General features: G+C 38.7%; 1 protein-coding gene and 1 long non-coding RNA gene across 2 annotated transcripts in view; one reads left to right on the plus strand and one right to left on the minus strand.

The window, feature by feature from the left end:
• Window positions 1-21170, plus strand: fgf7 (fibroblast growth factor 7). The gene is made up of 3 exons (XM_020939054.2): window positions 1-524; window positions 16085-16191; window positions 19697-21170. The coding sequence occupies exons 1-3, from the start codon at window positions 233-235 to the stop codon at window positions 19910-19912; spliced, it is 615 nt and encodes a 204-aa protein (XP_020794713.1). The 5' UTR covers window positions 1-232; the 3' UTR covers window positions 19913-21170.
• The window catches only part of LOC129409242 (uncharacterized), a 26433-nt gene continuing 12829 nt past the window's right edge, over window positions 8739-22342 (minus strand). The window contains exon 3 of the long non-coding RNA XR_008632317.1: window positions 8739-8823. This is a non-coding gene — a long non-coding RNA (uncharacterized LOC129409242). The remainder of the gene's footprint in view (window positions 8824-22342) is intronic.

Here is a 22342-nt window from a genome sequence, read left to right on the forward strand (position 1 = left end):
TTTACACAGACTAAACCAGGAACAGGTCTTTGAAGTGAGCAGAAGAAATCTACTTCCAAAAACTGATACGTGAACCACTGCTCTACAGCTTTGGTCAATTAGGAAACCACAAACAGAAGCAGGCACCAACCACTCCAGCGTTATTTAGATCCTGGGGGGGTCAAGGGTCAAACCAACGCAGAGGACATAGGCTGATTTCCATTATGTTTCTCAATGACCTCCACTGCACTGTATGATAATGCGCAAATGGATGCAGACATGTCAGCTCCAGCGCGTGTTTTCGGGCCTGTACCTCCATGCTCTGTTCTTACTGGGCAGCGTGCATCTGTGCACCAGCGACTGTAGCCCCGAGCAACTGGCGGCCATCATGAACTGCTCCAAACACGAACGGCACACTCGTAACTATGACTACATGGAGGGCGGGGACGTGCGGATCAGACAACTCTTCAGCCGCACACAGTGGTTCCTCAGCATCGACGACAGCGGGAACATCACCGGGACCCAGGACCCCACCAACTGCTACAGTAAGAGACAGTTACGGGTTTACAGACTTATTATGTAGGGGTTTTATCAAGTGTTTGGTGATTTAAAGGGGCTGTAGGTAGCCTGTGCTCTTACTGTTTTAAATAAGGTACTATAATTACAGATGAATCTCAGTTGTCCGCACTTCAGGCAACTATTTGTTTGGGGGACCATCAGTTGCTTTTTTCTATGGATATGTCATTGTATGGCATAAAACAGCTCTACTTTACATTTATTAAATTACAGGTGGTTTTATAACTCAAAAATACATAGAAAATTATGACAGTGAGCGGGGTTGTTCCTCCACAGATCTGACCTGTAACTTGGTCTGGTTTGGTCTCTATGAAGACAGAAAAGTTAACACCATACTGTGAAACTTTCCAGGCAAAGAAATAACATCTCCATGCAGAAAAACATTTGACGGACCCTCCACCAAAAAAAATTACACAATCACACCTGTAAACTCCATAAAGGACACTCATTCTCAGTCCAGGCCTCATGTGAAAGCTCAGAACCTTCAGAATTCCCTCACTGAGCTGTAGAGGCTGCACTTGCACTGACTCATGATTGGCTGCAGGTTCTGGGTTTTTGGTAGTGACCATCAAGATAAGAGGGAGTCCTTTAGGTTTAAATTAACTGGATTTCATTGAAATCAAACTCCTGTGAGGCTAATTTTGCTTTCTGATTGGATGATCTTGAGGAGCTAAACAAAGGCTAGGGGTTCAATTCTCATTTCAATTTGTGTAAAACATTGGCCAGGACGCTTCAGTCAGTCTGCCCCAGGACTGCTACGGCAACAACAGTACAGTACAGTGGCTGAGGAATGAATGATTTGTGAATTGACTTTGAGTGAGAAGAAAAGTGATAAGATTATTGGAATAGTTATAAATTCTTATCTTCTTACACCTCGGTTAATAGCAGTCACTTAAATAAAAAGGACAAACAAATCAGGACTAAGCAAACTTATACATGACATTCAGAAGTTACCGATACATACCTCGATACAAAGGCCACAATACGATACATATCTCGATACAGAGAGCTTTCGATTCGATACTATTCAGAACGATATATTTCAAATCGATTCGATGCGGTTCAATAAAAAAATAATGGTTAAATCATGGCTTTGGTAATAAAAGTCTTTGTTAAACCACTTCTTGTGCAAAGTTCATATGAAACACAAACATTTTATTATCAAGACAGTGAAAATGTCAAATGTGTTGCATAAATGACTTTCCTTCCTCTGGACAAGCAACAAACTGTAGCTTTTTAATAAAATAATTTAGTAAAATACACCAAAAAATATTCTTGGTGAGAAATTGATACAGAAGCCCACGATATTGATACTGTATCGTCACATTAAACGATACGGTATATCGATATTTCAATATTTTTTCACACCTCTAATGACTAATTTATGCCCAAACCAGATATAAGGGAAACACCGGTCATATCATTCGCTTGGCCTTTGGAAAATATTGCATCCAAAACGTTATGTAATTATGTAAACATCAGATAAAACCATAAGGACAATTTTAGCATTTAACACTGAATTAGCCTAAAACTCTACTTCTGCTGTTCAATATGATTTAAACATTTAAATATCATGTTTCTGGTCTGACTGAAACTCACTTAAGTGACTCAGTGACTTCATTCTGGGCACAGGCTTCCCCCCATAAGCGACTATAAATAATTTCACATCTTAATTTCCATCTAATCACTCTCATTAATCTCTCAGTATTTAAATGGTAAGTCCTGTGCCAGTAATAGGGCTCATGAGAGAGGGAGAGAGGGAGGGGGAGAGAGAGAGAGAGAGAAGAGAAGGGGGGAGAGAGAGAGAGAGAGAGAGAGAGAAAGAGAGCGAAAGAGTAGAAGAGAAGGGGAGAGAGAAAGAGAAAGAGAGAGCGGAATGAGGGAGAGAGAGAGAGACATAGAGAGAAAAAGAGAGAGAGAGGGGTGAGGGAGAGGAGAAAGAGACGGAAGGCAGAGAAAGATAGAGAGAAGAAAGGGAGCGGGGGAGAAAGGAAGAAAGGGGCAAGGAGAAGAGGGGGAGAAAGAGATATAGAGTGGAAAGGAGAAATAGAGAGAGGGAGAGAGCGAGGGAAAGAGAGAGTAGAAGAGAAGGGGAGAGAGCGAGGGAAAGAGAGAGTAGAAGAGAAGGGGAGAGAGTTGAAGAGAAGAGGAGAGAAAGAGAGAGAGAGACAGGAATGAGGAGAGAGAAAGACAGAGAGAGAGGAGAGAGGGAGAAAGAGACGGGAGGCAGAGAAAGATAGAGAGAAGAAAGGGAGGGGGAGAGAGGAAGAGAGAGGGAGGAGAAAAGGGGAAGAAAGAGATATAGAGTGAAAAGGAGAGAGCGAGAAATAGAGAGAGGGGGGATGGAGAGAGAGACAGAGAGAGGGAGAGAGAGAAGAAGAGAAGGGGCAACAGACAGAGAAAGAGAGTAGAAGAGAAGGAAAGAGAGAAAGAGAGAGAGAGGAATGAGGGAGAGAGAAACAGACAGAGAGTGAGACAAGGAGAAAGAGACGGGAGGCAGAGAAAGATAGAGAGAAGAAAGGGAGAGAGGAAGAGAGGGGGAGAAGAGGGGAAGAAGAAGGGGTAAGAAAGAGATAAAGAGTGGAAAGGAGAGAGAGAGAGACAGAGAGAGTGACAGAGAAGGCGTGAGAGAGTGAGAGAGGGAGGGGGGTGAGCGAGAAAGAGAATAAGAGAGGTGTGACTGGACAAAGTGGTGGCAGCCGAGCGGGAACATACAGCAGGTGGTGACTGTGGCCTTTTCAACTTTAATACCATCCAAACTGACCCTGTAATAAATTCAAGTCACCAAAGGTCAAGGGTCAAGGGTCAGACTGAGTTACACTAACTGTTTCACTACACTGCACATGCACCAGTAAATCCGAGTACACTCTTCATACAATTTTTGTCCACTCTTGTAAGGATGGGACTAAAGATATTTGAGATATAAAGCTATTTCAGGGTAAACATAAAGTTTTATTTGACCACTTTAATGCACAAAATGTGACTTCGTAGCCCTCTTGAAGGTTTGTGGTAAAAAGGACTGTAGGTGAGTTTATTGTGAATTAAAATGACGCAATTTGGTGAAAAATAATCAAAATCTGCCCTACATATCGGCTCAAAAATATTGTTAAACCTTGGCTGTTCTGGATTCCAAATGACCCATATTGGTTGATCTCTTTGGACAATACGAAAGCAAAACAATAATTATTTAAGATACATTTTGTTTAGGCTAACTGTGACAATCCCCATTATAGCACCAGAATGTGGAGAAAAAAGCTCCATAACCTATGTACCTGAAATCTCTCTCTGTATAAGAAATGCAGAGACATATCATATCCATCTCAAATAGCCATATTTTTTTCTGCAAATAAGGCTTAAGACAATATTTTGTACATAGTATGCAGTTATAAAACATTTGATTTCTCTCTAATTCTGTAATAGCTGTTTTTATTGATAAAACAAACCAGAGTAAAACGTAAACCGAAACCCACCACACACCCATATAACATTTTATGCTTCAATGATTTGTGGGCACATTACAATGAGTTATATGGTCACATTTTTTAAAATTAATTTCCTGCCCTGAAAACTGATCCTAAACTTAATTACTATTGGTCTAACCGTAGCCATAATCAACCCATATCTGAACTTTGAACCATGTTGTTGTAATGAAAGATTTACCTCAAGGGGACCTGCATGTTACCGCCAAAAGAAAGACATTTCCACAGAGAAAAGAATAGTGTATGTACACAGACTTCAGTCACCACAATTCATATGAACCTCTGCACAGAAAAGTCCTCTGTGGTATGGGAATTGAACCCAGAACCTTCTTGCTGTGAGGAGAAAGTCTGACCCCTACAAAGACCATTTATGAGTGAACTAATCAGTATACTAGTACATGTCCCATAAGGCCCCTAGTTGTCATGTTAAGCTCCTGTCATACCTGGGATCCAAAATATACACTTCTTCAATATTTTACAAAGTCTGGTAACAGTTGAAGCTCCTTGAGTTCAGATAGGCATGATTGACAGGTCAGGGAAATACATGGTCCATCCGTATAAAAACAATAACAATAGTGATATCCTGTAGGTTCAGAAGGTGAGGAAGCACCCATCAGCGGCCTGAATGATTACACTCATATGACTCATACACAGTCCTCACTTAGAGCACTTCAACAGACAAACTGTAAACAAATAGGTGTGTTAGTTCCAGAGTAGTTTCAGTGTAGTTAGCTCGTCTTTTAAGGCATATATAAGGAAGTGTCCACCAGCGTCTGACTAGAACTGAAGAAACAGTTTGTATGTATTCTGAAAAAAAAAAAATCTGTCCAGTTGATAGAACTGAATTTCTCCTTTGCTATATATAAGGATTTAAGTCCAAAGAGGGCAGTGAAAAAAAAAAATCTGACTACACTGCTCCTTCACACAGTACATAGTAAAACAAGGTCATGAGTTTGTTTGTACTAAATTCAAATTAGATTATATATCAGCCCCAAAAACATTGGTATCGGCACTGGCCATGGAAAAACATATATCAGTTAATCTCTGATGGCAATCCATCAGAAATGTGCTAAAATGTGTCAGGAAGTCTTGTGTTTGCTGGTTCAAGTATCACTCAAAGGGAAATGGGCCGTAAAACTGAACACAAAACTGCAAAAATAACATCCTTTTTTGGAAGATTACTCTGCGAGTTTTGGTTCAGCACATTTTTTTAGTCTTATTTTTATTATAGGTTTAGGTCAGTTTATTTACCATTTGTAGTTAAAAACACTGTAAAAAACATGTGTGACATAGACAATATACTTGATATTCTAAAGTACCCCAGAAACAACAATATTATGGAAATTTCCCCACTTCTAGTTGTAAATATAATGAAGTTTTATCCGTATCCGTGCAGTAGCAATGTACACTGTGTGAAATAACAATCAGCATGACTTTGCAGTTAGCAGTAGCAGGGTATAGTAATATGTAACCCCATCTTATCAGATCTGGGCTATTTTCCGCACAGAGTAAACAGAACATATTTCTAGTTCCCCCTTTTATTTTGATGCCACAGTGAGGATGTTTTTAGACACTTATCGTTTCCGACAATCAGAGCGTGCAGCCGGGGCAGGAATTGCTGGCACGAACAAGAAATATGCCTTAAATTTGATGGAAAAGAAAGTTGTGCAACAATTGGCAGCGAGAGACAGCCAAATTGATATACCCACGTGTCTGACAATAGCATGCAAGAAGTGCACAGGGATCTGACCAAGGCCCTTTGAAGACAGTGCTGTGGGTTAGATAGATATGCCATAAATCTTCATGGTTTAGGCTGCAGGAATGAGCAGAGAAGGAAAACTATAGGGACTATTTGTTTTTTTCTGAGTACTGTCTGTTTCCAAAGTCTTCATTTCCATATTCCACTTTTTCCATATTTTTTTCTTCTATAGACTTAGACCTAGACAAATTTTATTGATCCACACGGGACACAGTGGCTCACACATCACTATAGTATAATAAGTAAGAGCAAAAATATAAATGTTGATAATAAAAAATCCAAAAGTAGCAAAAATAGCAAGAGACTGGTGACATAATTATAAAAGCACAAGTAAAAATAAAAATATAGAAAATATAGTAATATATTTAAATATATCTAGTCTAAAATTTCTGTCACGCTTAACGATGCATGATGTAACTTTTTAGAGGAGGGTCTGCCACTGGCTTGTCTTCATAAAGATGTTTCTGGTTAGCTCGGAATATTCCACAGTATGGCATTAGCTTCTTTATCCCATGGAGACAAGCAGGTGACACCCCCATAGGCCAAGTTACACATCAGATCTGTGCATAGAGTAAAATTTATGTTTGCGCAATGAAAACACCTGTAACTTAATAAATGCAAGACAGATAACTTTAATGCCATACTGAGGAACATTGTTGGCAAAGCATTATCATATCCATAGACACAGGTAGGTGGAAGGTAAGGTAAAAAAAAACAATACAATGTAAAATGCTGTCACATTTTCAAACTCAATTTCCAATAGTAAATAGACTCGATAGTCAATACCAACGCCAAAATGATCCTCTTTGTTTAGACAATAGAATGTCAACATTAAATCATAATATTTTCTTTTACTTATATGGTCTTATATCTCTGTAATCCCTCAGTCGTACAGGTAGGTTCCATAGTGGTCCATGGGCATTTACTAGTCTATGAGGTCTTGAATTTATTCTGATCTAGCTCAGAATTATTATAAAGCTATTCAGGAAAGGTTCATTTCTGTCCTAAGAATGCGACTCCTTTAGTATTGATACCTGCTCAAACAAGGATCAAGTTATGACACTAGTTTTAGCATCGATTAGTATCTGATTTTCTATGCTTTTGACAACCCAAATACACTGTTGTTTATTATAGACACATTGAACAGAACTCCTCTCTATAATTCCTCTAAAGACATGCCGTTGACAGCAGAATAGGATGACCCAATGGGACGAACGCTGTCATCACTATAATTTGAACATAATTTGACTTCACTGTTACATAATCAAATGTTAGATAATCTTCAGATCTGCTTTTTAGCAACCAACAAACAGGAAAACAAGGGAGATCCATCAGATGGAAATTTACAGTCAAGTCAAAGGAACATTTTTTGTTTGAATTTAAAATGTCATTCAAAATTACAGGACATGGAAGAAAAATTCCACAATTTATTCCAGAAATATTTTTTTGTCTGGAAAAAAAATAAAAAATCTGCAAGAGAACAAGGATGAGTGTGATTCAAATAGTTTGGGTTATTTGGTGTTAATTTGAATTAGCTTTCCTTTAGCTGACAAATACGCAAACTACATTTTTCTTGACAGTACTACAATAGACTGACTACAAGAATTTGCAAGTTTAAGTTAAAAAAAAGTTGGTAGTACTCAAATAGTGACAAAAGCTTCTGTTTTCCTGTTGGCAATATTAAATGATTTGTGTTTCTTTCACTGCTCCTCCAGCTGTGGTTTAGTTTTTCTCATTATTGTCTCTATTCTTTGAAAATACCAGATTTTGTGCATCATGTTTCATCCTTCCATTTACATCAGCTTAAAATTATAAATCAATAAAATTTACATTGAAAAATTGTTACCCCTCTCTCTGTAACTGCTGCAGTGAACCTCTTCATTTTGGTCTTAAAATGTTCATATTAACCCGCTCTACATGATCCTGGTGTTTTATTTCAATATTATGTCCTAATAATTGTTCCGAATATTGAACTCGGCTACAAATTCCTATAACTGCCAGCCTCATGAGCTTCATTTGACTGGAGCCGAAGGTCAAAAGTTAATCTAGTGGCTCCCGTCAAGCCTGAACCACCGTTTTTCAGTCACATTTAAGTATTTTAATACACTGAAGTCCCATAGTTTTATGTTAGTTTAGTTTAATGTTTACAAGGCAGTACATATCAGACTTTAATTTGAAAGATTGTAATTTCTTTTTAGATCTGAGGCACAATTGCTTCTGCAAAATATGTGTACTCAAATCAAAATCATTAGAATGATCGCAAACAGGAAATCACAAGTATTATTTAATTTTCTCTGCAAACAGCAAAATATCCTGTCTGCATCAAGTAAGAAATGGAGATATGGTTCCTTAATGTGAACGACTGGAATTTGATAACTTTTTTTATCCATTTCTTTCTAGTTTTTATGCATTTTAACAGTTCTACCCCTAACCAACAAGAACCAGCACAGAAACAAAGTAGGCAGTTTGAGTAAGAGCTTTGTCCACAAAAAACAACAACATTTGACATATTAATGACAGTTTATAAATTATTATTGTTGTAGTGCATGCTTTATTTAGATTATGCATAATTTCAATGGGTAAACACTGTCCCACTCTCAGTTTGGACCATTTCTTAGCCTTGGCCATTTCTCTCAGTGATTAGTTTGTAGATAAAATGACTTCTCACACTGGCTTCTGTCATAAAACGGAAATGAACAGATACAAAAGATTTGGATCCCATAAAAGAGCCAAGGGAGTTAAGATGTAATTTATACATAAACATGTTCTGAAAACCATGAGATCCTTTTATTGGTTTAGCAGTTCATATTACAGTCACAAATATTAGTGAAAAACACAATTACATATTTTTGCAAAAATGTCCTTGGCCCAATACAAATTGTCTGGGCTGCAATTGCTGGTTGATAGATAACCATTCAACGAAACTGGAAATGGAATATATTTCCTGGCATTTGAGTCCATTGTAGTCAGATCACCTTCCACCTTCCTTGGCATGAGTGTCTAGTGGAATTGATTCGCCAAGGGCCATGTCTGGAAACATATTTGAAGTGGAGGGCTTTAGATCAGTGGTCATTACAGTGGATCATTCATATGGTGCACTTTAAATAGAGCTGCCATAACTTGAGTAAGGCTTCATTTAAGTCTGTATCACAATGCAGTGTGGTGTTGTGGGGTTATAGAGATATAATTACCTTTATTTGGTGTAAGACCAGTTTAGCAGAAAGCTTGAGAGCAAATAGAAATTGGTCTGAGGGCATTTTGTCCCTGTGCCATAGTTTAGACTAGCCTGATTCATCTGCCAGTTAGAATTTGTTCGCTCGATGGTAGGCTCTTCGCTGATTGGCTGGTGCCCAGACTCGCACTTCCGGGGTTTTTGCAACCATCTAGTATAGTCTGTTGCTTGACCTAGTCACTGGAGAGAAATGAAATTGAGTGAAGGCATTAGGTAGTGCCAGCCTGACTAAGTTTAGATACCCTTGGTGTAAAATAGGTACTACAAAGAACAGCCTCAGTTACATTTGCTTTATGTGTGATTTTGAAGTATACATTTCAATTTTTGGATACAAAGAAATACTGTATACTCTTACTTGAGTAAAAGTTCTGGTTACTCTTCCCTCTTTATTTTTGTTAATGAATTGAACAACTGCTGCTTATTCAGATGATGTAATGGGGCATCAATAGCCCAGTTAGTAGTTTTTGCCGAAGGTTGGTGGTTTAAATCCCTCGACATAAACATCATTGAGAGAGTGGTCAGGTCCATTGACCCACAGGTTGATGGTGTGATTTCAGTTCCCACAGATGAATGCTGTTACTGTGTCCTTGAGCAATACACATGGTGTATGAATGTGTGTGTGAATGGGTGAGTGGTTCCTTGATGTAAGGTGAAGGCAGAAAAGTGCTGTATAATAAATGTGACCATTTAATTCTTCTCATTTTTGTGGTCCATCGTTTGAAAACACCATATTTTGTACTCTTTTCTACTCTTTTACTCTTACTTGAGGAGCCTACGGTCTTGCATCACTATCACTACTTGAGTAATATCATTCTGAATTAATGGTACACTTACGTAAGTAAGTTTTTTGGCTACATAACCCACCCTCGTTTATTTTTTACCAACTACAACAACAGATCTTCATGCAGCTTGTGCAGAGACCTAACCAGAGTTTCCTCGAAAGCTCTTAAAATTGTAACTATAACTCGAAAGCTCTTAAACTTGTAAACGTTACACAAGCAGCGGTACTTTCAGGTATCAGTGATCCGTAGTGAAGTGCCTTAAAGGGCAGAATTATCAGCGCGCACAAACAACATTCCTGCATCAGACGACATCTGTTTGTGATCTGGCCCTGACCGAAGATCTGCTCAGTGTCAGAGAGAAGGGCCCTAATGGAGCGCTTCCTCTGCTGTCCCACCAAAGGGCTGCCAGACAAGAACACTATTAACACACAAATGCCACATGAACTACACAAATGCTGCAAGAACTACACAATCGCCACAGGAACTACCACTACAAAAAGCCCTTCAGAAGTGTGTAAACAAAACATTCAACTGAAGTGGAACACCGATATTTTCATTTTTAGCATATTGGCTATCGGCCTTAAATCTCCAGCACAGGCCAATATTTTGTTTTGGCTGACTAGCTGCCTAAATATACCCATAAAGCTTTATTTGAACACTTGAATGCCAAGAGAAACCTGCATGAAATGTGACTACATAATTCACTTTTAGGTTTGAGGTAAAATAAAATGAGCTGTGGGTCAGTTTTTAGTAGTTAGTAGTAGAAAAATAATTCAAGACTGGCCTACACATTGGCCCAAAATTATCAGCAGAGGTCATCGGCCATTGGTTTCTCTGAATTCTAAACAACAGTATTGGCAATGACCATGAAAAAAAAAACAATTTGATTGATCTCTAGTTTCAATTGGGAATTTGGATTAAAGTTGCACTGTGTAACTTTTCTGGTGAAAGGTCCACTACCTGCTTGTCTCCGTGAAAATGTTATTGTTTTGTCTGGAATGTCCTGGTATGGGATTAAACATACCCCTCTCTTATTATTATTGAATAATGTGGGTTGTTATTGACCTAAAAAGTTACATTCTTACTATGAGAGAGCTCGCATGTCCACAGATCTGACATGTAACTTCACGTCAGAAGCAGATGAAAGACCCTCCACCAGAAAAGTTTCACAGTGCACCTTTAATCACAGAATATCACAAAATATGAAAAATCCAGGTTTGGTGAATGACCACCACTTAGATACATGTAAGTGCTATCAGATCAGAGAAGGTTATAAAAACATTAACAAATGCATGTTGCTTCTTTATTCAAAATCCAGATTTTTTGGCTTTACTGGATAAATACTTTTTAAAATATAAAGATTTTTAAAAATATATATATTCTACATGTTTCTCTATGGTGAAATGTTGAGTAGTTGCAGTAGCAAGAAACACTATCAAAAAGGTGATGATCAATACGTTCATGGTCATTTTTATGTGATTGATTTTCAAGAAAAAAAATGCTGACTGATTCTGAGACTTTAACAGCACAAATCAATTGCAGGTTCAGTTAAGTCAGTTCTTTATGGTCAGATTGACTGATGACGTCAGCTGCAAAGTATCAATAAAAGAAGTTCAATACGAAAATATACAGCACTGAATTAGGGCATTGGCTGAACTAGGGCCAGCATTAAGAGGTCATAGGATATACCATGATAAAGCACAATACGAACTAGAATAGTCACGCATTATACCATTTATAGTTCCATAGAATATTATTATAAGGATAAAAATATGGACTAGAACTACCAAACTCACAGTAAGATACCATAGGATGAAAAAGATGAAACTTACAATATTGAAGCTGACCAAATTATGTGCTATGCTATATGTATCTAACCACAAAGTGATATTTTCAACCCTCATTTTAAGATACAAAAAGGCTGAAAACTGTGATGTCATGTGAAACCCAGTAATAAAGGCCTGTCATAAGAAATCACTGTAACAGCACAAACCTCCTGGTCAGTCTGTACCAAAAGAAATATGGCTACTTAGGAGTAAAATCAATATCACTAAAACACAGAATCAGTGAACAAAGCACCAGACTCTGTTAATCTGCAGTGAGAGGAACAGCATTTTATTCAAAATGATAGGTGACCAATGAGCTACTTGGTTTCACCCTGAAAAAACTAAACTGATTGGACGATCATGTTTGGTTCTGGCTTAAGACACAAGCATAGACTGTATAAAGAAGTTTACTAAGTGAGTCTAAAAACGTTTGGCTCCAGTCAAATGAAGCTCACAGAGGCTATTGGTTGCAGGAGCAAATTTTGAGACAAAGTTCCATTAGGAATAGGAATTGATTCATGGACAAAATAGCAAAATAAAAACACCAGGATCGCATAGAGGGGGTTAATATGGAGGGTGGGAGTGGGGTCAATACTGATATCTCTGTATATAAACCAGTTTAAGATATAATAGTTCACATAAAGGCTTTTTGATAGAGAATATTTACTAATTATTAACTGTAATTTTTCAATGGGCATCACAAAATTTTCTGTTATTTCATTTTGATTCATTAACAATGCTGTCTTTGTGACAAATCTTGTTTATCACACGGTTTGTATTGTATATAACCAAATATTGTAATCTGTTTAAGAACCAGTTTCAGCAGGTGACTGGTCACACATTTTGATTTATTGTTACAACCAGACTGAGGTTTATGTAGAATAAATTTGAAATTTCACGAGACTGAATAGTTACTCTTTTTTTACTACTTTAATTTACCGTGCATCAGTCCTAGCCCTCAGAGCCCAGACTGTGAGTCGGTCTGAACTTGGCGTGCAAAGTTTGAGGAGGTCGTTCCCTTTGTCTCCGGGGAGAGCTCTGATCTGCCTTACAGATGTGGCACTGCTGCTTTTGTACAGGCCACCCAGACCTAGACTAAAACTAAGACCTACAATTCAACCAGATACAGACCTGGACCAAATCAGGATCCAGAAAAAAGATTGCAAGATTTCTTTTCAGATATCTGTATCGATATTTTGCAGCTGATCATCAACATTCCCTGGAGGGGTGGAGGCACTGGTCTGTCTGAAACTCTGTTACTCAAGTTAGACTTTAATCTGATCATAAAGAACTGACTCAGTTAAAACAAAAACAGATTATCTAATTTGTGCTGTTAATCAAGTCCCTCCTATTGTGCCATAGACATGCATGCAGAACATTCCCCAGCATGATGTCACTGCAAAATATCAGTATGTCCTGTAAAGATTAACTCCCTGCCAATTTGCTATCATCAGTTTGTTCTTGCACCCGGTGTTCATGGCTAAGTGCGGTAAGATACACACAGCGGGTTACTTGCAGATTGCCTATTATACCAATGAGACATCTGCTGAGCGTATTTGACCAAAGCAACACAGTTTTACACGGTTTGACGCTGTTTGACTTTGTTTTACACAATAATTCATGTGTAATGACCTGAAACCTGCACTAGACCGTTGAGGTGTTCGGCAAAAATAGATTTCTTCACCCGCAGTCACACTCCTCGCAGGTCAGTGTGGCAGGCTCAGAGGCCAGAGGTCAGTGTGGCAGGGCGCACTGGTCTTAATTAAGTTCTAAGTAAATCTTGTGGGACCAGTGTTAATCCCAAATTGCACAGCACTTGCAGTCAGTGCACATCAGGCGTCAGTGCATCAGATGTGTCTTTTTGACTACTCATTTAAGTACTTTTATTGTACCTTTCCATTTGAAAACAATTATTTTACCCAGAAAAGTTTGAAATGTGGTGTCTGAAGGCTTCTACAGTGTTCCCTGTAGCGTTTTATGGTTAAGGTGGCCGCTTGACAATGAATGGCCCCTGAATTGACTATGTCCCTTCGAACCATGTGAATCCTTGTTACGGCCCCAGGCCTTGGTTCCAAATTGTTTGTGTGATTTTTGCCAAGTTCTCCTAATTCCTGCTGTAGGAGCCCTGGTCCGTGATTGCTGGGCAGGTCGACGCCCACCTCACCTGCAGCCACCTCCCCCTATTTAAGGAGATTGCCAGCACCTGTTCGGGGCTGCTGGCTTTGGTGGCCAGTATGCCATTTTGTTTCATGTGTGTGTTTGTGTGTTTAGTTTAGTTCTGTTTTGTGCCTTTTTTGATTTGGTCACTCGATTCTGTTTGTGGCTTATGTGGTTTAATTTAGAGAACTTGTGTTTTAGTTTAGTGTGTGTCACTAAGTTTTACCACTCGTTTTTGTAAGCCTGCATGACCCCTTTTGTGGCACAAAACTCTTTATTCTGTTGTTCTGTTTCTTAGTTTAGGTTATTTTCTGTATATTTTTAGTCTTTTGTTAATTTACCTTTACATTCCTGTTAATTAAACATTATTTAATTTATTCCATTTTACATCTTGGTTTTAATTTTGTTACTTCCCTTACCCAAACGAGCTGGGTCGTAACAATCCTCGAAACTACTGTCGTCGCACGAAATCTCTGTGTGCACCCACCACCCCCCACTCCTCACTTTTTCTCAGTGCACAGAAGTTTTGTCGCCTACAGATAATTGAACTTCAAATACAAAAATATGTTGCATAACGTCAGTGAATTAAGTAGTGGTGCTGTGAGATCCATATTTAATATCTTGTATGACTTCCATGAGCTTGAAGGACGGCATCCATGCGGTTCCACAATGATTCATACAATTTGTTGATTGAAGTCATCAGGAATAGCAAAGAAAGCAGTCTTACATGCCTCCCAGAGTTCATCAAGATTCTTTGGTTTTGCCTTCCATGCTTCCTCTTTCATTCTACCCCAGACCTGCTCAATGATGTTCATGTCTGGTGACTGGGCTGGCCAGTCCTGAAGCACCTTGATCTTCTTCGCCTTGAGAAACTTTGATGTCGAGATAGAATTATGCGATGGAGCACCATCCTGCTGCAAAATTTGACCCCTTTTATGGTTGGGAATGTAAGAGGAGCTAATACTTCTTGATATTTTAGGTTATTGATATTGCCTTACACCCTGCAAATGTCTCGCACACCCCCATAATGGATGTAACCCCAGGCCATGATTTTTCCGCCACCAAACTTAACTGTTTTCTGGGTGAATCTTGGATCCATGTGGGCTCCAGTAGGTCTCCTGCAATATGTGTGGCAGCTGTGATGTAATTCAACCGAGGATTCATCTGAGAAATCCACCTTCTGCCACTTTCCCAGTGTCCATCCTTTTAGCAGGCTGTGGGCCTTGGCAAATGCCACACGTTTTTTTTTTATTGCCTTTTGTTTAGTGCTGGTTTCTGTGCACTGATTTGACCATGGAGGCCATTTCGAGACAGAATTCTACAAACTGTTCAGGTTGACACAGGGACTTGAGGTGACCAGGCCTGGTGGAGTCTGCTGCAGTGGAAAAGGGGCCTTGGATTTTCGAATCAACAAACGGTCCTCCCGAGCAGTTGTCTTGCGGGGTCTGCTGGACCTGGGCTTGTCAAAAACATCTCCAGTCATTGCAGATCTTTTTCTTATTCTTTGTACTTGACGCTGAGACACATTGAGGGTGTCAGCCACCTCAGCAGTGGATCTGGTCTTCAGCCTCTTGATAATTAATGCTTTGGTCTCAGGGTGGATCTTAGGCATGTTGTCAGAGGTCAAGTTGCAGTTGATGTGAAGGTCTGGTGTGCTGGGGGTCTTTTTATACACACCCACTAATTGACTGATCAGTAACTGACCACAGGTGAGGCTGTAATCTAGGATTGGGTGCATCATATGACAAGGCGACAAGACTTTTGTCTTGCCAAAATCTGACCTTTCTGTGTTCATTAAATGATCAATCTTTTTTCAGTGAAGCAAATTTTTTTTAGTATATTGAGCATAATTTGGGAGGGTTTTAGCTTTCATATGAGACATTTCTAAAACCAATGGATTAATTTAAAGTCAAGTTATAAGCTTTTGTTTCTACAAAATGGATAAGCGACAAGACTTTTGTCAGGGACTGTAGAGGTCTTAACAACAGGGTTAGCAGATTTTACGCTAAAACAGGGCTTTTCTTTGTTTGCACAGGAAATTGTTACCTAAATACTTACAGTCTTCGTGATTTGTCATTTGCGGCCTTTCAAATTGCAATTTTGGTTTAATTGCTGTTATCTTGCAGCACTCGACAAAAACAAGATCAAGATGTAGATGCAAACCAGATCAAGACCAGAGATAGACCAGAACCAGACCATGGAGAGTCTACTGAAAGATCCTCTCCAGCCCCTCGCAAAAGGAGATTAATGAACCACAGTCTTATCAGTCCATTGTCCCATCTGTGTGTCTGCAGGTATTCTGGAGATCAGGACCGTCTCAGAGGGGGGCATATTGGCCATCAAAGGAGTCAAGAGTCAATATTATATCTGCATGAACAAGGCTGGACAACTGCACACCAAGGTAAAGCCTCTACAACTCTCAAACTACTGAAAAATCTGTTGTTAGGGGGGGAAAAATTAATGTATTGTGTTTGTATTTAAAAAGTACACTATGTAACTTTTTGGTTTGGGGTCCATCACCTGCTTGTTTCTATGGACATGGTCATTGCTCTGCCTAGAAAGTTCCACAGTATGACAAACAGTTCTACCGTACGTTTATTCAATTACAGGTGATTTTATAGTTCAAAAGTACCTAGAAAAACACGCATTTTTACCATAAGCAGGGTCACCTCGCCACAGATATGACCTGTAACTTGGTCTGGTTTGGTACCATATTCTGAAACATTCCTGATAAAGCAATAATGTCTCCATAGAGCAGAGGATTTGAGGGGCGTCCCCACCAGAAAGGTTGCACAATGTACCTTTAAGGCTGGAAGATATAGAGGAAAAATGCACATCTCAGTTTTGGATTTAGTCTTTTCCAAACAAATTAAAATGGCTCTTAATATTGATTTCATGAACATATACAATATAGACTTTTAACCTGTGCCATTTAACCAAAAACAAACAAAAATAAGTCCAATTTCTTCCTCCAATGTCTGAACTCTGCTCCAAACCACATGCTTTTCTGACAGAGAATTGGCTGTAGACTTCTGGATTCAAAAACCCCGACCATATCATTGAGGATTAGAGATGTCCGAATCGTGATCTCTCAATTGATTAATCCTCCACCCCTAATTGTACTGTATTTTTCCAATTTAAAATGGACCACATGTTTGGAATAAGGATGATTTGAAAATTCTGTATACACTACTTTGATTCAGAACGAAAATGAATGCTATTAGTTACTGGTTTGTTGTCAAGAGCTAAAAAAGCCACACAAATTGGCAAGTGTGATAGATAAAATATGCCGCACTGTGTAGGAAAACAGACTCTGAAATAAGTCTAATATTACTTAAAGGTGCACTGTGTAACTGTCATCTTGAGAATCTGTCACCTGTCACCTGCCTAAAATGTTCCACAGTATGGCCATAAACTTATGACTTTCCATGGAGACTTGTACCCAAATAACAGGTTAGAGTTGTGGAGAGGTGACCCCACTCACTGTTAGAATGGATGTTGTTTTAAGGTATTTTTGAGCAATTACTCAAAAAAAAAAAAAAAAAAAAAAAAAAAAAAAAAAAAAAATGCTCAAAAATATATTGCTCATTAAACTAATCTGCCTTGCATTTATAACAATAATAATAATGCATCAGTTTTTTTTCTGGACACTCAAAGACGCTTTACCAAACATTATTCATTCACTCCGCACCCGGTGGTGGTAAACTACTTTTGTAGGCACAGCTGCCCTGGGTCTGACTGATGGAAGCGAGGTTGCCAATCTGCGCCATCAGCCCCTCTGGCCATCACCACCATTCACGCACACACCACTTTCATACTAGGCAATGTGGGTGAAGTGCCTTGCTTAAGAACACAATGAAAGTTTTTGCGACTGGCGTCCTACTGTGGCACCTGATTTTCCCAGAAGTGTCCCATCCAAGCACTAACCAGGTCCAGCTCTGGTTAGCTTCTGAGATCTGACAGGATCAGGCTTTGACAAACTGGTATGGCCACAAACTTTTAATCTGTGCCAGACTAACGCAACATACAGATAAACGCAAGGCAGATTAATTTAATGCCACACGGATGACAGTTTAAACCAAAGCATTAACATGACAAACAGGTTCCCCTCCAGAAAAGTTACACAGTGCACTTTTAACACTAAATAAAATATCTTGAAACATATTTTCTGCACTTTCCCACACACTAATTTCCATTTAAATGTGTGTGCATTTCTCTGACACATAACTAAACAAAAGGCCAAAACCTGTCCAAGTTTACCCACTGGGAATTTTCCAGTTTGACTTTTGATCCCTGCAGGCTTCTGTAGTTTGTCATTGGAGCAGATGGCATTTGTCAAACTAATTCGAGGTGGCATCAACACTTAAACCATCCTGACAAAAAAACAACATACAACTAGACAGATATAGACTCGTCAAGAAAATGTTTTTGTAGAAATCGTCAGGCAGCATTTATAAAGTCAATGCCCTGAAATTAAATTTTTAAAATCCGTCATTATTAGTATTATTGATATTACATAAAATTAACTTGGATTAAATTAAACTTTTAATATTGCATATTTTCTAGGTCTGGAGTTGACGTGTATTCATGTGTAGCCCTCTAGTGGTAGGACTGTTTCTCTGCATTTGAATCTCTTGGTAGTGAACTCATGATTACGGTGTCTTCCAGTGTCTTGCTGAGTCTAATGAGTTTATAAAGCAGGCACAGAACTGGATTACAGGGAGAGGCTGTACACACGACTAATAAACCAGATCTAAACCAGGTCTACTTAGGGGTGGGCAATACTGACAATGGCAATGGTAATATTCATGTGCAATGAGGCAATATATAAAAATGTAAATCAGCTCTTTTTTCAGCCTTTAAAGGGCCCATATTTATTGTTTTTATGTTGTTTCCTAATCAAAAACATACCTGGAGTTGTGTTTTGTTTCATTCACACATGTTTAACACACAAATGGCCATACCAGCTTGTCAAAGCCTGATCCCATCAGATCTAAGAAGCTAAGCAGAGCTGGACCTGGTTAGTACTTGGATGGGAGACCACTGGGAAAATCAGGTGCCACAGGGGGGTGCCAGTCGTAAAAACTGTTGTTGTGTTCTTAGGCAAGGCACTTCACCCTCATTGCCTAGTATGAAAGTGGTGTGTGTGAGTGATGGTGGTCAGAGGGGCCAATGGCACAGATTGGCAGACTTGCTTCAGTCTGCCCCAGGGCAGCTGTGGCTACAGTAGTAGCTTACCACCACCGGGTATGGAGTGAATGAATAATGCTCTGTAAAGCATCTTTGAGTGTTCAAAAAAGGGCTATATAAAACTGATGCATTATTATTACAAATGCTGCATATTTAAGCTGTGTTCTCCCCTCAAACCACTCTGATCAACCTTGAGAAGTCATGTGGCAATACAGGACGTGCTTTTTAACTCCACTAGAATCATTTGGGTAATTTCAGCCCTGGAATTGCCAATCTCCATCGAACTAAAGGTAAAAGGAGCTGTTAACTTGGAAGTTACCACATGACGTCACAGGGTGGAACAGCAGTTTGAACTTTGGAGATGTAGACAGACTAAATAATGCAGGATTACTCAAACATGTGAATGAAACAAAACAAAACTCCACATAGGTTTTTGAGGAGGTAACATCATTATAAAGTATATATATAATATACATATATACATATACATACACATACATATATATATATATATTAAATATAGGCTTAAATAAAGGCTTCATAATGATCAGTTCTGTGTAATATAGGAGCGTTAAAAATATTTCACTATCAACGATTTCTTTCAAAATTTTGTGCATATTTCCAAAATTACTGACATTTACATTTTCTAATATAACCCCACCAACGAACTGCTCATTATGTTCATTATACTGATCCTGTATTGTCTTGCTTCACAGAGAGTCTACACTGATAACTGCAACTTTAAGGAGGTGTTCCTAGAAAACTACTTCAACGCGTACTCCTCCGTGAAGTGGACTAAAAACGGAAAGCAGATGTTCATAGCGCTGTCTCAGAAGGGCCGACCCGTGAGAGGAAAGAAAACCAGGAGGGAGCACGTTGCGTCTCATTTCATCCCCATGCAGTGTCGAGAGGAGGAGCGGCGGATAGACTGAAAACTATGGATCTAACCATATAATATTATCACCACTACGTTTGTACAGCCATATTGTAAAGTTAAAAAGAGACATTGTAAAGAATTGTATTTTATTTGAACTGGTTTACAAAAAGGAAAGTCTAATTGTTGTTGTTATAGTTAAAGGGGAACTGTGTAACTTTTCTGGTGGAGAGTAGGGCATTTTCCTTTGTCGTCATGGAAATGTTATTGCTTTGCCTAAAATGGTGCAAAGTATGGCATTAATAAACTATGTGGAGGGGACACCACTTGTTTGATGTCATGGGAAACAAACGCTATATAAATCAAAAGCATTATTATTATTATCACCTAGGAAACAAGCGAAGGACACCACCAGAAACAGGGCAAATCTGGAGAGGCAATCCCACGAATGCATGTTTTTCAAGTTATATTCATAACAACAATGGCATAAATTTATAAATGCAAGATAGATATAAAAATATGTTGTATGAAAGGGGTCTCCAACCCCTGGGCCATGGGCCAAGGGGCTAAGGGTCATTTGGTACCAGACCGTGAATGCGCAAACCCTCCCATACACCATGTGGGCCGCGCCTCTAAACCAGAACTAAAACCAGGACAAAACCAGGACTAAACCAGAACTAAAACCAAGACTAAACCAGGACTAAATCAGGACTAAACCAGGACCAAAACCAGGACTAAACCAAAATTAAAACCAGGACTAAACCAGGACTAAATCAGAACTAAACCAGAACTAAAACCAAGACAAAACCAGGACAAAACCAGGACTAAACCAGCTCTAAACCAGGTGTAAAACAGGTCTAAAACCAGCGTGGACTACACACTGTGCCTCCTCCCGGTCCATGAAATATTGTCGGATATGAAACTGGTCGTGGCGCGGTTGGGGACCACTGCCGTATGCCATACAGAGGCTTTCCAGGCAAAACCGGAGACAGACCATCCTCCAGAAAAGTTAAACTGTGCATCTTTAATGTATTTTCATGTAAAGCTGTTGTTTTTCTATATAACAGACAGTGAACTTGTATTAGTGGACTGTTTTGGAGTGACACACCGGCCACGGACATGTCTGAAATGAAGCTAAAGCAAGCTGGACTTGACTTTCACAAAGCGCTTAGAGCCACAGATGCACAGAGGAGGATGCAGTGAAACGAGTGAAGACAATCGCACATAAATGAACTTTATTATAACAGACCAGACTCTAAGGCCAAGGTCAGACTGCAAATCTACGTGATTTTACTGTAATTTACACATGAAGAAGATGCCGCAAGGGGATACTGCTACTGTAATGAAATTGGCTACATGCACATCTAAAATCTGATTGATTTCTGGAGTAATCGGATTATTGAAATGTGAACATTACATCTGATTTTATTTGAAATGTTTGCATCTGTGTAGGTTTTAACAAAGAAATTATAGAAAAATGGACAAACCAAAGTGGGAGAGACAAATACTGAAAGAGTTATTTTAAAATTAATTGTCATTTGACCTCAAAATACAAGGGTTAATTTAAAAATCTTAATCTTGTTATTAACATGAGCCCAGGTGTTCTTGAGGATCAGATTTATCTTATGTTTGTAAACACACCGCAAAATCAGACCTAATTATTGGGTTTCTACTTATAAGATTTTTAATGGCCATGTAAATGCACCCACAGTTGAAGGTTCTAGGTTCAAATTTGGGTCGGTGGGGTTTTGCATGTTCTCTCTGTCAAAAAAGTCAAAATAATAGGGCAAATAGTGGAAAATCTTACATAATGTGCTAGACTTTTGACACTAAAACAGCCTCATGCATATTATTGATACATTAAAGTGTGGGAGTTTTATTTGTATTCATCTGTTAAAGTGACAGTGTGCATTAAAAACAAATAAATGCCAAGACTAATTCCAATATGTTCTATGCTACCCAAAGTGGTATATCAAAGGCTCATAAAGTTCATATTATTGGTTTGAAGTGAAAATTGAGGTTTGTGGTCTGACTTGGCCTTGTGCTGCTCCTGGTGAGATGTTGAAAAGCTGAAATATTCTGCTGCTGCTAAATACTATTGTTCACTTATGTGTCTTTACGCAGCATCTATTCAGTTTTTTTTGTAAAAAATCAGTTTTTATAAATATATTTGAGACACATTTCATCCATGTATATTTCATTAAGCTCTGCATGTGATGCTAAATACAATACTGTCATATTGCATTATCTGAATTTACTGTAAATTATTGGTTTTATTTATATAAATATGTTATATCTATTGTGTGTGTCTCTTCACTTCCAGGATCTGTGTTTACAGGTTTCACTCACAATGTTCAAAAGGAGTAGGATGAAGTTAAAAAAAAAACAAAAAAAACTTATAATGTCCTACCCCAATTTACCAACCTTCTACTGCTAACTCATATTGCAGAAAAAATAACCAAAGATTCCAACCGGTACATGTACAAGG

The sequence above is a fragment of the Boleophthalmus pectinirostris genome, unplaced genomic scaffold (genome assembly GCF_026225935.1).
Source record: "Boleophthalmus pectinirostris isolate CB_2022bp ecotype Guang Dong unplaced genomic scaffold, ASM2622593v1 HiC_scaffold_19, whole genome shotgun sequence".
Taxonomy (NCBI): domain Eukaryota; kingdom Metazoa; phylum Chordata; class Actinopteri; order Gobiiformes; family Gobiidae; genus Boleophthalmus; species Boleophthalmus pectinirostris.